Source organism: Suncus etruscus, chromosome 11 (genome assembly GCF_024139225.1).
Source record: "Suncus etruscus isolate mSunEtr1 chromosome 11, mSunEtr1.pri.cur, whole genome shotgun sequence".
NCBI classification, from domain to species: Eukaryota; Metazoa; Chordata; class Mammalia; order Eulipotyphla; family Soricidae; genus Suncus; species Suncus etruscus.
In genome coordinates, this window is record NC_064858.1 from 10,228,865 (window position 1) to 10,243,982 (window position 15,118).

The window sequence follows — 15,118 nt, forward strand, 5'->3', positions numbered from 1 at the left end:
AACTTCTCCTCTGGCTGAGAAAAAGGTCTCAAAATAACCAAGGAAAAAAAAGGCAGCTGGCAAGCAAGGATCCACAGAGATGCAGCTGCCAGTCACCTGGGCTCCGGGACAGGGTCCAGCACTAGCTCCAGCATTAGCTCCAGCATCAGCCCGGAACCAGCTCCAGCACTGGCCCCAGCTACACCAGTACAGGCTCCTACACCAGCTCCAGCTCCAATACAGGCTCCACTGCTAGCAAGATTCTCGCGCCAGCTCCAGCTTCACTACCAGCACCAGCCTGGCCCCGGCTCCTACACTGGCTGCAGCTCCAGCCTAGCTCCCAGAGGTGCTCTCCTGACAGACAAGCCCCTCCCTGGCTTCTGGCATAAGAAGGAGAGTAAGGGGTCAGAGAGATAGCACGGAGGTAGGGTGTTTGCCTTGAATGCAGAAGGACGGTGGTTCGAATCCCCGCATCCCATAGGGTCCCCGTGCCTGCCACGAGCGATTTCTGAGTGTAGAGCCAGGAGAACTCCTGAGCACTGCAGGGTGTAACCCAAAAATAAAGGAAAAAAAAGTAAGAGTAAGCTGACCCGGGCCCGGAGAGATAGCACAGCGGTGTTTGCCTTGCAAGCAGCCGATCCAGGACCAAAGGTGGTTGGTTCGAATCCTGGTGTCCCATATGGTCACCCATGCCTGCCAGGAGCGATTTCTGAGTTCTACAGAGCCAGGAGAACCCCTGAGTGCTGCAGGGTGTGACCCAAAAATAAAGAAAAAAATAAAGTAAGAGTAAGCTGACCCAGTACAATAGGACAGAGCTGGGGAAGGCATTAGTGGGCCAGGGGCCTCTCCACAAGGGGAGCAAGCAGCCCCAGTCATACTGGGCCCTGAGTCTACCTGGCACACACCTGTGTAGGGGCCCAGCCCAGAACAGCACTTCTCTCTTTCCCTCCCTCTCTCCTCCATCTGGGAGGAACAGCTTCAGTGTGCACAGGGACACCCACCAGGTGGCTCCGTTATTCCATCCAACTGTCAGGCAAAAATCAACTTGATTTTTTTGGGGGGAGGGGTCCACACTCAGTGGCACTCAGGGGTTACTCCTGGCTCTGAGCTCAGAATCGCTCCTGGCAGGCTAAGGGGACCATATGGGATGCCAGGATTCGAACCACCTTCTGCATACAAGGCAAACACCATACCTCCAGGCTATCTCTCCGGCCCCCAACTTGATTTTTTTTTTAGCCGTTCCCCCCCCCCAACTTGATTTCTTAAACCAAGAATTTGCATGAGGGCCCAGGCTGAAACCCAAAGCTGCTCTCTCAAGGGCTAGTAGGGGCTGGCAGCCGTGAGGCAATCAAGCAGACACTTTAATGGGCCCAGGATCTCTGTGCCCTGCCACCCCTCCCCACCTGGTTTGAGGCTGGTCTTCCACAATGGGCCCCACATTTCAATGGAAGGTGGAGCACAAGGTACCGTTCCTCTCCCCTGCTTCCTCTATTCCCTTCCCTTCCCTGTCCCTCCCTTCTTCCCCTTCCCATTCCTCCCACCTGCTCTTCCCCTCTCCCCTCCTTCTCCCTCTACTTCCACACTCCCCTTCCTCCCTTCCCTCACCTGTTCTCAACTGGCTCCTCACTTCCCTTCCTCCTCCTCCCTGTCCTACCTGCTCCTCCCCTCCCTTCCCTGTTTTCCACCCTCTCGTGTGCCCCTCCTCTTTCCTCCTCCACTCTCCTCCCTCCCTCTCTCCCCTGCTCCGCCCTCCTCTTTCCCTCCCCACCCACACACCTGCTGGAATTGCGCCCATCTGAACCTCCTGGACTTATCTCAGAAGCAGGGCCAGATGAGGATGCCAGATCAGCAGCTCAGACAGAGGCAGGGCTGAGGGCCAGAGCTGGGCCCTAAGGCATAGCTGAGAACAGAGGCTGGTGGCAGCTGCCAGCACCACCTCGGCCATAAGGGACAGTGACTTTGTTTTTTTGGCTTTGCCATTTTCCTGGAAATCACTTCTGCCTGGACTGAGTCCAGAAGCCACCAACAGTCCTTGTCTTTTTTTTTTTTTTTGGTTTTTGGGTCACAGCTGGCAGCGCTCAGGGGTTACTCCTGGCTCTGTGCTCAGAAGTCGCTCTCAACAGGCTCAGGTGGGGATGCCGGGATTCTAACCACCTTCCTTCTGTATGCAAGGCAAACAACCTACCTCCATGCATCTCTCCAGCCCCAGTCCTTGTTTCTCTCCCCAGACATCAGATTCGCAGCACAACTCAAGGGCAGGCTCTGGACAAGGGACTCAGGGACTCAGACTGCTTCCATCTTGAAAGGAGCCACTCAACCCTTAGCCCACGTGAGTGGTGGGTCCCAGGACATGCTGAGTGCAGCCTCCCTCCACTCTCCCCCACAGTGGTTCCCCTTGGCCCTGGGGAACGGCAAAGACTACATGAACATGGAGCAGGAATCAAGCTAGCATCTTGCCCTTGGGGAGGCTCCAGGGCAGGGGCTATCTGGGTTCTGCCAAATGTGGACCCAACCGGGACCACCTGAGACAGCAAAGTCCCCACAGACACCCATCCCCATATAACTGTCCCCAACACCTGCAGAAAGGACAACCTTCAGGTAGCCCCAAGTAGCCTTTACCAACGCCTTCTGCCACCAGGGCATCACCTGGGCCTTGCCCTAAGAGCAGGGCACAACCTGCCAAAGACTGGGGCCTCGGGAAGGAGAGATAGCACACCGGTAGGGAGTTTGCCTAGCAATGTGGCCAATCTGGGTTTAATTCATAGCATCCCATATGGTCCTCAGAGCCTGTCAGGAGTGATTTCTGAGCAGAGCCAGGAGTAACCCCTGAGCACCAAGTGTGGCCCAAAAACCAAAATAAGTTAATAAAAAGACTGGGGCCTCAAAGTTGCTGGCACAGATTCCCACTGCTTCCCCTGGAGCCCCATTAGCTTTGATCGGGTCTAGTTGGGGGCTGCAGACAACTCCGTGGAGCTAGACACCAGCCTGGTGGCAAACCCCTCAGCCTGAGCACTGCCCACGGAGTCAGAGACACAGACACCAAGGGCAAGAGAGTGGGTAAGCCCCATCCTATGCCTTGGACACTGCAGCGGTGGGGGAAAAATCCCTGTCTTTCATCAGGGCTCAGAACCCCTCCCTCCCTAGAGCACAGGAAAGTTGGCAACTTCTGGGGAGGGAGGCCAGCACCACCCCAGAGATTCTTGAAAAGCAGCGACAACTACCAAAAACGCCATCTGAGAAACATAACGTTTTAATAGATGAAATAAATACTCCAGTACATGCAAGGTAAAAACTTGACATTGGGCGGGGCTAGGGGGAATCACTTTATAATGTAAATTAAAAAAAAGGGGGGGTTCACACACTCAACAGCCGCGTCCCCTCCGTTTACGAACCCATGGGCGAAACCAGAGTAGTTCCCACACACCAAGGAATACTCAGGACTCAACAGGATCGCTGGGAAAAAAAATAACAGACAATAAAAGGTAGCTACATCCATATCTGGGGAATGAGAAACTGAGGTAACCTTTCTTTTCATGAGAAAACAAAAGACCAAAAATAAAGTTAAAATTAAAAAAAAAAGAAGAGCCAAAACCAACGAGCCCCAAATGAACCCACGAGTCATCCACGAGAAAGCTGAGTTGGAGGAGTCCTCAGCAAGGGCAGAGGCGCAGTCCCCAGGCGTGGTCGACGTCTTCGTCCAGGTACGGTGGCCTCGCCTCTGCCATGCCAAGGTTCCTCCGCGGGTGCGCTCCACCTGGGTGGGTGGGTAGGCTTCCCCTGTGATCTCTTTGGTATCGGTGGCGGGGTCGGGGAGCAGAGCAGGGCAGGGCAGGGCTCGCTCCCCTGGGTCCGGACTAATTCACAGAATTGGAATTCACGGGCGGCAGAGTCCTGGGCGATGAGCGCTCGCGCAAGGCCTGGGAGAGCAGGGTGCAGCCCTCCGACACGGCGCAGGCCGAGCTCCGCAGCCGGTCCCTGTGGTCCGCCATCCTGGCGCCGCCGTCGGGGTGCAGCGCCAGGTCCCTGAGGCACTGGGTGAGCAGCACGCAGGCGGACACCACGCTCATGGCACCGCCCAGGATGGCCGTCTGCACCGCCTTGCCCTCGGCGCTCACGGCGGCCGCGCGGCCCAGGAACTGGGGCTCGGTGGCGAAGCCCACCAGCGCGCCCACCGCTTGCACCAGGGGCCCGCTGAAGAGCGCGCAGCGGCCGCGGGCCAGCTCGCTGGGCGCCGCCTTGACCTCGCGCACGCAGGCCAGCAGGGCCGAGGCGCTGGCGCTCATGCACCTGACGCTCAGCTTGAACTGCTCGCGCGCGAAGCGGTCCCGGGACTGGTCGCTGGCCAGGGCGCACGCGTCCGTGAGGAACTTGAGGTTGCGGGACAGGCCCTGCGACACCTCGAGCAACAGCTGCGGGCTCAGCTCGGCCAGCGGCGTGGCGCGCAGCACGGCGCAGCCCTGCTCCACCTCGTGGCGGCAGCGCGTCACGCGGTAACGGTCCACCAGGCCCGGCTGCGCGGGCTGCGCGCCCGGGGTGGCCACGGCCGCCAGGTAGGCCGCGTGCGCCGAGCACTCGGTGAGCGACACCACCAGGTCGCCCAGCTCCACCAGGCTGTCCCCGGCCTCGGCGAAGCGGCCCATGTTGAGCTGGCTCTGCACGTCGTGGGTGAGGATGGACAGGCCCTTGGTGCGCGCGATGACGGTGTCCCGGCACTGCTCGAAGGACTCGGCGCCCTCGGAGAGCACGGGCCGCGCCTCGCTCGACAGCAGCAGCAGGTCGGCCACCAGCTGCATCTTGGCCTTGCAGTGGTCGCACACGGCCGCCAGCCTCTTGCGCGGCTGCGAGCCGGCGACCGTGGGGGGAGCCGGGGAAGCCGCCTCGCCGGTGGGCTGCCCAGCGCTGCCGCTAGCCATCGCGCCCGGGGGGCACTGGCATGCCGCTGGGGACCCCGCTAGCGCCGCCACCCCCGTCGCGAGTCGTCGGCAGGCCCGGGCCGCGGCTCCCCCGCCGCACCATCATGCCATGCAGCGCGGCGGGCGGCGTGGGGCCTGCGGGCCGGCCGGCAGCGACCATGAACCGGGCGGGCGGGCGAGCGCGCTCACTCACTCACATCCGACGCGGCCAGGAAAGTCCCTGGTGCCGGGCCGCCGCCGCCGCCGCCTTCCTGGGCATGGCCGGCCCGGCGCGGGCGGGCGGGCGGGCGGGCGGGGAAACTGGGAGTTGTCCTTCCTTCCTTCCTTCCGTCCTTCCGTCCTTTCTTTGAAATCCGCAGCCTTCCTCGGGGAGGGGCGCGGGCACCACCGAGCCTCCCGGCTGGCCGGCTGTCAGCGCCGCACGTGGTGGGCTGGGCGAGCCGCCGCGACCCCTCCGGGCACCCCCGGCCCGGGGCGCATCTCGTCCTCCCGCCGGGCGCCGCCGAGGGTGTGGCCGAGCCGAGCCGCCGAGGCAGGAGCGAGCGAGCGGGCGGGCGGCGGCCTGGCGCCGGGCGGCCCCGATCACTCACTGAGCGCCTCCCGCCCCGTGCGCTCCGGAGCCCGGCAGCGGCGGCGGGGGCGAGTCCATGCCCGGGGGTCTCCCCGGCTCCGGCCGCGGTGGCTGCGCTCCCCGGCGACCCCCGGGGCGCTGCGCATCGGAGGCCCCGCGCGAGCGAGCCCACGCGCGCGCTCCTGCCGGGCCGGCCCGCGCGGACTCGACTCCTCACTGGGGCCCCGCCGCCCGGCCCCCGGCTCCTGCCATCTTCCCCGGCCTGCAACTTCCGAGGGCGCCGGCCGCGACTGGGAGGAAGGGCGGGGCGCGGATCGCCCCGGATCGCCGTCCTCGGGGCGCCCTCGCCCCGCCGCCGCCGCTGACCCCGCGCCGCCCGCCCGCCCGCCGCTCGCCCCTGCCGGCCCGGAGCCTATGGGAGCCGCTGGTGCCGCGTCTCCGCCCCCGCTGCCTCCGCCCGCCCCGGCCGGCCGGCCGGCCTCCTTCCCTCCCTCCCTCCCTCCCTCCCTCCCGGATGCTGGCGCGGGGCGCGGCTCCTCCCCCGGGAAGCGCGGGGGGCTGGCGGGGCGGGAGGCGAGGGCGGCGCCGCTCCGGCCTGATGTCAGCGCCCGGCCCGGCCCGGCCCGGCCCGGCCCGGCCCAGCCCGGCCCCGGGTGCTCCCGTCTCCCGCCTCGCGGCGCTGGCCTGGCCTGGCCTGCAGGCCCCCGCTCCGTTCTGCGGACGGGACCGCACGCGGGCTGCCACTCGGGCCATCCAGAGGGCGTGTGCCGGGCTTGTGTGGGGCGGGGCGGGCCTCTCTCTGTCTCTGTCTTGCCTCTTGTCTCTGACTCTGTCTCTTTTTGCTTCTCTGTCTCTTGTGTTTGTCTCTGCCTTGTCTCTGCCTCTGTCTTTCTGTCTCTACCTCCCTGGTCTCTGTCTCTCTGCCTCTGTCTCTTGTCTTTGTCTCTGTCTCTGCTTTCCTCTGTCTCTCTATCTTCTGCCTCTCTTGTCTGTCTGCCTCTCTCTCTTGTTTTCTGTCTATCTTGTCTCTGTCTCTCTGTCCCTTGTCTTTGTCTCTGTCTCTATCTGTTTGCCTCTCTGTCTCTCTGTCTTGCCTCTCTGTCTCCCTTTCTGTCTGTCTCTGCCTCTGTCTCTCTGTTTGCCTCTCTTGTCTCTGCCTGTCTGTTTCTGTTTGCCTCTCTGTCTTTCTGTCTGTTTCTGCCTTTTTTGTCTCTGTCTCTCTGCCTCTCGCCTCTGTCCTCTGTCTCTGCCTCTTTATCTCTCTTTGCTCCCTACCCCTACCCCTCTCCTGCTGCACCAGGATGAGACCTAGACAGAAAGCCTCCTGAGCAACTGACCTGTCTTCCCTCCGAGCATCCCGCCCACTGCCACAGCACTTTCAGGGTGCAGCCCCTATCCCCCCAGAGTAGTGGCCTTGCCCACTGTTCCCCTCCGCTGGAGGACTGGCCGCTGAGTGGCAGGAGCTCTGCTCCAGGGCTCTTGGCTGGCTGACTCAGGTCCCAGGCAACAGTGTCCGGTGAGACAGACCTGGGTGTGGTTCGTGGACCGAACGAAGGAGCGGACTGGGAAGTGCAGGGTGGGCACAGCCCCAGGAAGTTCCAGCCAGGCCCCGCCTGCGCTAGGCAAGTCTCAGACCCTGGGGACACAGATTCACTTCCTTGAGGCCAGCGCTGCATGCAGCCTTGGGGCTGAACTGCCCTCAGCCTCAGCCAGAATGTATCCCCAGCCCTGTGCAATCCCCTTCCACACCCCAGCACTGCCTGCAGTAGTCCCGAACACTCTGGGCTGTGACCCCCAAACCAAACAAATAAGCATTATCGGGGTGGCCCTGCAGTGAATCCTCCAAACTCAAACCCGACAGGTCTGGGGCCGGGCGGTGGCGCTGGAGGTAAGGTGCCTGCCTTGCCTGCGCTAGCCTAGGACGGACTGCGGTTCGATCCCCCGGTGTCCCATATGGTCCCCCAAGAAGCCAGGAGCAACTTCTGAGCGCATAGCCAGGAGTACCCCTGAGCGGCACAGGGTGTGGCCCAAAAACCAAAAAAAAAAAAAAAAAAAAAAAACCCGACAGGTCTGAGAAACAGCCATGCACTCCATCAACGCGGCCAGCAAGAGCAGAGACCAGCCAAAGGGGAGAGAGTCCGGGGCCTTCTAAAATCGAAAAGGTTCCCCAGACGAGGGCCTTTGTGAACTCACAGCCCTTCTCTGGAGCAGGTCCCCAGAGCCTGGAGGAGCTGTGATGAACCAACCATACTGACTCTCTCCATGGTAACCCAGAAATAGCACTAGTGCGTCCTAGTTAGCTCTGAGTTTATTATGAGCAAGGAGGGCAGTGACTTTGAGGTTCACCGTCCTGCACAGAGCTGCTCTGGGGTGGGGGTGGAGATCCTGAGTCCTAGTTCCTCCCTTCTATTCAGACACCCTCTTCGGATCTGCCCCACCCTGAACCCCACCCTGCAGGGCTCTTCCTGGACCCCCTCCTTTCTCACCTATCCGAGGTCTTACTTGGGTCATCTACACCATCCTTCCATCTGCCACACATTCACATGCCCTGACCCAGGGCCAGGTCTGGGCTCCTGTGAGGGCAGTGGGGGACACTCTGTGACAGAGCAGGGCCCACCCAGCGCCCACCCTGTCTCTGCCCTTTCTCCCCACCCCTGCCCAGCTCACAGAACAGTTTCTTCTAGAGCTGGAGCCTATGATAAGGATTGATTGAATCTCCAATCTCGAGCAGGCAGTGTGTCCTTAACACCCTCTCCAGAAAAACAGAACAAGAGGCTGGCACAGGTTTATTGCTGCCCAGTGAGATGGACAGATGTGAGGTTGTCGGGGAGCAACCACAATGGGGGAGTGGGTTCCGGATGCTATGGGGTGTCAGCCTCTTCAGGGGAAGTGAGGGAATAGGTCTGCCACTCCTTCCCCTCGGAATGGAAAAGGAATCTAGGGAGCTTATGTGTCATGTGTCTGTGAGGCCCTGGGCTGAATCCTAGCACAGACACTCGCGCGCACACAAACACACACACACACACACACACACAGCCAAGTGGCGCTTGCTGAAATACACACACACACACACACACACACACACACACACACACACACACACACACACACACACACAGCCAAGTGGCGCTTGCTGAAATGGAAACCAGGGAGCAAGAAGGGAAGCTGAAATCACTAAAGCTGAATTCCATGACGAGATGAAGGGACAGGGGCTGGTGAGGTGGCATTAGAGGTAAGGTGTCTGCCTTGCAAGCACTAGCCAAGGAAGGACCGGGGTTCGATCCCCCAGCGTCCCATATGGTCCCCCCCAAGCCAGGGGCAATTTCTGAGTGCTTAGCCAGGAGTAACCCCTGAGCATCAACTGGGTGTGGCCAAAAAAAAAAAAAACAAAAAAAAAGATGAAGGCACAGTCCGGGCAGCTTCCCTAGCTTGGAGGTGTCCTGGGGCCTGTTCTTTTTTTTGGGGGGGGAGGAGGATTTTGGGGTCACACCCGGCATCGCTCAGGGGTTCCTCCTGGCTCTACGTTCATAAATTGCTTCTGGAAGGCTCCAGAGACCATATGGGATGCCGGGATTCGAACCACCGTCCTTCTGCATACAAGGCAAATGCCTTACCTCCATGCTATCTCTCCGATCCCGGGCTGGCTTTTTACTGTTTTTTTTTTTTTTGTTAGTGTTGAGGGTGGAACCCATATGGATTTCCCCCATAGTGAGGCAAGGTGTGTACTACTATTGCCCCATTTTCTGTTTTGTTTTTATCAGCTCCAAGTACGGTCCCATTCAGAGGTGCTTTGCATTAGACATTTGGGCAGTGCAATACCGGTCTGCCTAGAATACAGGGTATGAATTAAGAAGTTAAAAGGAGCGCTTGTGGGGCGGGAGAGATAGCACAGCAGAAGGCATTCGCCTTGCAAACAGCTGACCCAGGACCAATGGTGGTTTGAATCCCAGCATCCCATATGCTCCCCCGTGCCTGCCAGGAGAGATTTCTGAGCGAATAGCCAGGAGTAACCGGAGAGCGCTGCCGGGTGTGGCCCAAACACAAACAAAAATAAATAAAAGGAGCGCTTTTGATAGGGGAGAACTGGCAGTGAGCAGCTATTGGTCACGGAAAATGAATTGTTGGGACGTAATACCAGCAGAGGGTGCAGCTTTCTAAGGTTTGACAGCAAGCCTTAGAACTTTTACTTGACCGCTCCCAACTGGGACTTGGTGCTTATTAAAACTATCTTATAACTACATGGGACCAGAGCAGGGAGGGTTTTTGCTTTGCATGATGCCCATCTCCGTCATCCCATTAGGTCCCTGAGCACCAAAGGGATGATCCCTAAGTGCAGAGCCAGGAGTAAACCCAAGAACTACTGGGTGTTATCCAAAAGTCAGGCATTAAAAAATAATAAACCTGGGGCCCGGAGAGATAGCACAGCGGTGTTTGCCTTGCAAGCAGCCGATCCAGGACCAAAGGTGGTTGGTTCAAATCCCGGTGTCCCACATGGTCCCCCGTGCCTGCCAGGAGCTATTTCTGAGCAGACAGCCAGGAGTAACCCCTGAGCAACGCCGGGTGTGGCCCAAAAACCAAAATAAATAAAATAAATAAACCTTAGGGCTGGAGCGGTGGCACAAACAGTAGGGCATCTGCCTTGCATGCACTAACCTAGGATGGACCGTGGTTCGATCCCCTGGCGTCCCACATGGTCCCCCAAGCCAGGAGCGATTTCTGAGCGCATAACCAGGAGTAACCCCTGAGCATCACCGGGTGTGGCCCAGAAACCTAAAATAAATAAATCTTGGGGCCAGAGTGATAGCACAGCAGTAGGGCGTTTGCCTTGCATGTTTATGACTGAGGACAGACCCAGGTTGGATCCCCATCATCCCATATGGCCTCCCAAGCCTGCCAAGGGCAATTTCTGAGCCCAGAATGCAGAATCAGGCAGAATCACACCCCTGAGCGCTGCCGGGTGTGGCCCAAACTCCAAAATATAAAAATAAATCTTATAATTTAAAAAACTGGGTCCTTCTGTAACTACATTTTAAATAAAATCAGTAGGCCTCGATTTAGAACAGAAAAAACTGGGGGCTTAGGTTTCTTCTAGGGGAAATGCCCAGGTAGGGCTCAGGGAGGACTCTCTGGAGGAGTTGGGGAGCAGATCTGGGTGGGCTGTGCGCAAGGCAGGCGCCTCAGCCCCCCTGTGCTCTCTCCTGCCCCAAATCGGAGTCACTGCAGTGACCAGAAGAGTGTCACTGGGTTTGAACGGATCGGGCCTAGGGAACAGGCGGGTCGGAAAGAAGAAATGGGGACCAAGGTGCGGCCTCTCTGGGGAAGAAGCCAAAGAAGCGGCGCCTCTGACACGGTCGCGGGCGGCCCCAGAGGCCACCGGCCTCGCCTGACGTCACAGGGCCGGGGCAGCCTCGGGTCGGGGCTGACGAGCCCGCGGGAACTCGGGGCAGGAAACGAGGCCGCCAGCTCAGGAGCCAACCACAGGCAGAGCTTCCGGAAGCCGGGGCGTGTCCCGGAGGGCGTGGCCTCAGCGGCGGGTGAGCGGAGCTACAGGCGTAATCCTGCGACGCGGCCAGAGTTGATAGGCCAATCGGGCCAGGAGGGGAGCTCAAAGGGGCGGGGCCTCAGTTAAAATCCGGAAAAGGGCGTGGCATGGCCGGGGTAGGGGGGAACGCACGCCAGCGTGTTCACGTAAAGGCTGGTCCGCAGGGCGGGGCTTGTGGGCCTGTCTGAGGGGTGGTGGAGCGGGGGCGGGGCCTGAAACTAGGGGGCGGGCCAGAGGCGCACCGACTTCTCTTCCATTGGGTGGACGTAAAGATGTTTAAGAGAATAACGGGTCACTTGTGTCAAAGCTACGCCCAGGTGGGCGGTACTACGGGGGCGGGCCTACAGTGAAATGACGTCCACCCATTGGTCCACGCTTACGGGGCCACAGAACACGTGAGGCGAGGGGCGGGGCTTGAGGGGTCACGAGGGCGCGGCGAGGCGAAGATGGCGGCCTGCAGGTGGGCGTGCGCGGCTCTGCTCCTGCTTTGCGCCTCCGACCTGCTGCCATGGCCTCGGGCCCACGCAGCCGAGAGTCCGGCCGGGACGGCGGACGAGACCACCGCCCCGCCACGCAAGAAGAAGGACATTCGCGATTACAACGATGCCGACATGGCGCGTCTCCTGGAGCAGTGGGAGGTGCGCGCGCTGGGCCCGGGTCCTCCCCACTAGGGATCCCCGCTGGCCTCGAGGGGCCACTGCACGCCCAGCCTAGGCCGAGCCCCGGCTCCTCCTCTGCTTCGGGCTTGGAGGGCTTGGGTGTAACCGGGGTGCACGGGTGTAATGCCATCCCGGGTTATTGTAGTAAGACGCGCGCGCGTGTGATGGAGACGCACCCCAAGACCCCGTGCGCTGTCCCGGGAGAATCAGGGATCGGCCTGAGGGACTGGGTGGTTGGGGCACATGCCCGCTCCTAACTCCAAAGAGCTGCAGTCAGGCAAGGTACTGCATCCTGCTGTCCGAACTGTGCACCTGGGCCTGGAGGTGGGGTGGGGGTGGGGGGCAGTCGTGAGAACTATTGGGGGGGGGTCCTGTCCAAGGAAAAGTTCTGCCCTGGTGGTTTAGGGGGGTTTGTTAACCCAGTCCTCGCCACTGATAGCAGTTTACGGTGCTTGCTGCTGGCTTGGTAAACTTTCCTCTAGGTCGTTTCAGGATATGCCCAGAAGGGGGTGCTGTCGCTGGGAGGAATTTTGGAGCTCATCTTCGGAGTTTTATCTCAAGTTTTTGGTAGCAGGACTTTGAAACGGAGAGGTTAAATAACTTGCCCCCAGGTCACAGGCAGATTAGCAGAAGCTCTGTAGTCTCTGCTCTGCCCTTGGTGACTTTTGAAGGACTCTGGCCTGTGGAAGGGTTGTCAGTGAGAGTTGTAAGGATGATAAGGCTGGATGAGGAAAAGGACAGGTAGTGTGGTGAGTGGAAGGGAGCTTTGCTCTGAGAAACCAGGGTCTGGATCCCAGGAGCTGAATCTCAACCCCACCTGGAGTGGGGGGGAGGGGGAAGGGGAGGGAGCTCCCTGGGAGAGGCTTATTCCAACTAAAGGGCCGAGCAAGAGCTATGGTGGAGGGGCAGGGTGAATTAGGATTGTAGTGACAGGCGTTTACGTAACAGGCCCAGACCCAGTGAAGTGCTGGACAGAGTTTGCAAAAAGACTGAGCCTGTGATGTGCTCCTCCAGGTGGTAGAAACCATCTAGGCTTGGCACTGTTTGGGGTGGTGGTGAGGGGCCTGGATCGGTATGTCCCTGTCAGCGGAATGAAGGAAGCACAAGGGATTGTGTTGCTGAGGGACCGTCTACATTCCTGGATACCCACTGTGAGTGTGGCCAGCCATACTTCTCCTGCAGGTCCCATCAGCTGCCAGGCCCTGGCCATCTGCTCCTGCTTTCCCGTGACAGCAGGACAGCGTAGTGTCTTTATCCGGTGCACTTCTGACGTTAACTACTGTCATCTTACCCCCCCCCCCCCCGCAGAAGGATGACGACATCGAGGAAGGTGATCTCCCTGAGCACAAGCGCCCCGCTGCCCCCATCGATTTCTCCCGGCTTGATCCTGGCAAGCCCGAGAGCATCCTGAAGATGACCAAGAAGGGGAAGACGCTCATGATGTTTGTCACTGTGTCGGGGAGCCCCACAGAGAAGGAGATGGAGGAGATCACCAGCCTCTGGCAGGGCAGCCTGTTTAATGCCAATTATGATGTGCAGAGGTGGGCCCTGGGGGCACCGTGGGGACTTGGAGGACCCCTGGGTTCTCAGCCTAGTGATTTGGAACATACCGTGTCTAGGGTGTGGTGTGAAGGGCTCTCCTAAATAGGGGAAACCCTTAAGGGAACTCATTGCTGCCTGGCCCAGGCTGCTCTGTAGACTTGGTGGATGGGCAGACATGAGCCCTCGAATCCCTTTTTGGCTGTGACCAGAATGGCCAGTGGCTCTCGCAGAAGCCATTTGTCTGCCTCTGCCCCCTGGGCCTCGAGCAAGGACAGTGTTGCCTGCAGTCCAGCCCCTGCCTTGCTGGCTAGCAGCCTTGGGCCTGTTCCTCCCTGCACCCAGGGCAGGCACTGGGTCTCATTTCCAGGATCACCTACTCATTCACTGTTGCTTCCTTCTAAGGTTCATCGTGGGCTCGGATCGAGCCATCTTTATGCTCCGGGACGGCAGCTATGCCTGGGAGATCAAGGACTTCCTCGTGGATCAGGACCGCTGTGCAGATGTGACTCTGGAGGGACAGGTCTACCCTGGCAAGGGCGGAGGCAGCCGGGAAAAGAATGCCACCAAGACAGCGAAAGGCAAGAAGACGGGTGCACCAGCTCCACGGGCCAAGGACCACGCGGGCAGGACCAAGGAGGATCTGTGAAGCCACCGCCCACCTGGACGCCCGCTCAGGACCTCACACTGACAGGCTGTGTGCCTGTCCCGCAGCACAGACTGTTCAAGACCCTCAGAGTATCTGGCCACTGTGTCCCACAGACTCCCGCCAGGCTCAGGACAGTCTGACGAGCTCTGAAGTTAGGGTTCAGCCAGGACACGGGTGTATGTGCCCCCTCTGCAGAAAGGGTGACAAAAGGTATCTTAGGGTGCACATGCCCATCCGCTCATCTGCCCTTCCCAGAGGACATTGGCGGCCAGAGAATAGGATTGACTTTTCTGGGGTCCTCTGTCCCAGCACCACTGCTTCGTGATTTTAACACATTAAACCCATGAGGACCATTGAGCATTGCTGAGTTGCAGACTGGACCTGCTGGGCTCAGTGACCCCAGGTGTCCCTGAAACCCGTCCTGCTTGGGGCCCCTGCTGTGCCCTTGGGTTGAGGTGAGCATGCATGCAAGTGCTCTGGTGAGTTCATTTCTCATTGAGGATGGGGGCCCCCAGACAGTAATGGGATACTGAGAATGAAGCTTCTCCTGCCAGAAGATGGGGTGGCTGCTGCTCTGAAGCCACCCTGCATGGGCCAGGAAAGACAGAGCACGGTGTGAGGTACTGCAAAGCAGCATAGGGAATGGGGTCTTGGGGCTGAGCACTGGTGTTCGGTGTCCTATCCAGGGACCAGCCAGCACAGGTGGCATTTGGGGCACCTTTTAAGCAGCGGGTTTGGGGACAGTCTCCAGTGTACAGGATACAGTATAGTCTAGAGGTCAGAAAACACTGGTGCCAGAAGCCCAGAAACCTGTACAGGGTAGAATAGATGCTGGGCAGCAGCATCCATCCTGTCCAAAACTGTGGTCAACTAGGTAGTAGCTGAGGCCCACTGGGGGTGGGGGGACCTTGGGCAGCACCTCTCCCTTGTCTGTCTGGGGTGTCAAGACCAGTGTGGGCACTTAGGAGGTCCTGCTGCCCAGGTTGGGCAGCTGTGCAATGCAGAAGACAGACCTGCACAGGCTGCGTTTCTTTGTTTATTGTGGCTTAGCAGTGTCCGTACTCACAGCCCAGCACTGTCTATGCAGGGCCAGGCAGACACGGGCGCATAAAGAAGTAAAACGCTGCTATCGCCACTGCTGTCGCAGCTCAGGCAACCCCTTGTAGCCACTTGCTCCCGCACGGCCCCCAGACCTGGGGTGCTGAAGACCATGCAGGTGCTCACACAGCTCCCACAGCTCCACTTCGCAGGTTCCTAACTTGCTGC

The 15,118-nt window shown here is 59.6% G+C and overlaps 2 protein-coding genes across 3 annotated transcripts; one reads left to right on the top strand and one right to left on the bottom strand.

The window, feature by feature from the left end:
• Window positions 1-3,819: 3,819 nt before the first annotated feature.
• TLNRD1 (talin rod domain containing 1) lies at window positions 3,820-4,953 on the bottom strand. The gene has a single exon (XM_049783737.1). It carries the CDS (start codon window positions 4,890-4,892, stop codon window positions 3,834-3,836), a length of 1,059 nt encoding a protein of 352 aa, XP_049639694.1. The 5' UTR covers window positions 4,893-4,953; the 3' UTR covers window positions 3,820-3,833.
• Window positions 4,954-11,417: 6,464 nt separating this feature from the next.
• On the top strand, window positions 11,418-14,207 carry MESD (mesoderm development LRP chaperone). 2 transcript variants are annotated; one of them, XM_049783970.1, is made up of 3 exons: window positions 11,418-11,643; window positions 12,973-13,205; window positions 13,609-14,207. In XM_049783970.1, the coding sequence occupies exons 1-3, from the start codon at window positions 11,452-11,454 to the stop codon at window positions 13,850-13,852; spliced, it is 669 nt and encodes a 222-aa protein (XP_049639927.1). In that variant the 5' UTR covers window positions 11,418-11,451; the 3' UTR covers window positions 13,853-14,207. The 2 variants fall into 2 exon arrangements, with proteins under 2 accessions (XP_049639927.1, XP_049639929.1); XM_049783972.1 differs by lacking the exon at window positions 11,418-11,643 and adding an exon at window positions 12,710-12,815.
• Window positions 14,208-15,118: the final 911 nt, after the last annotated feature.

What these genes read in the sequence shown, in the direction of transcription:
- TLNRD1 (XM_049783737.1), bottom strand. Translation starts at nt 4,892, where the DNA reads ATGGCTAGCGGCAGCGCTGGGCAGCCCACCGGCGAGGCGGCTTCCCCG.
- MESD (XM_049783970.1), top strand. Translation starts at nt 11,452, where the DNA reads ATGGCGGCCTGCAGGTGGGCGTGCGCGGCTCTGCTCCTGCTTTGCGCC. An exon ending in GTCTCCTGGAGCAGTGGGAG is followed by an intron (nt 11,644 to 12,972) that starts GTGCGCGCGCTG and finishes CCCCCCCCGCAG; the next exon opens with AAGGATGACGACATCGAGGA. An exon ending in GCCAATTATGATGTGCAGAG is followed by an intron (nt 13,206 to 13,608) that starts GTGGGCCCTGGG and finishes CTTCCTTCTAAG; the next exon opens with GTTCATCGTGGGCTCGGATC.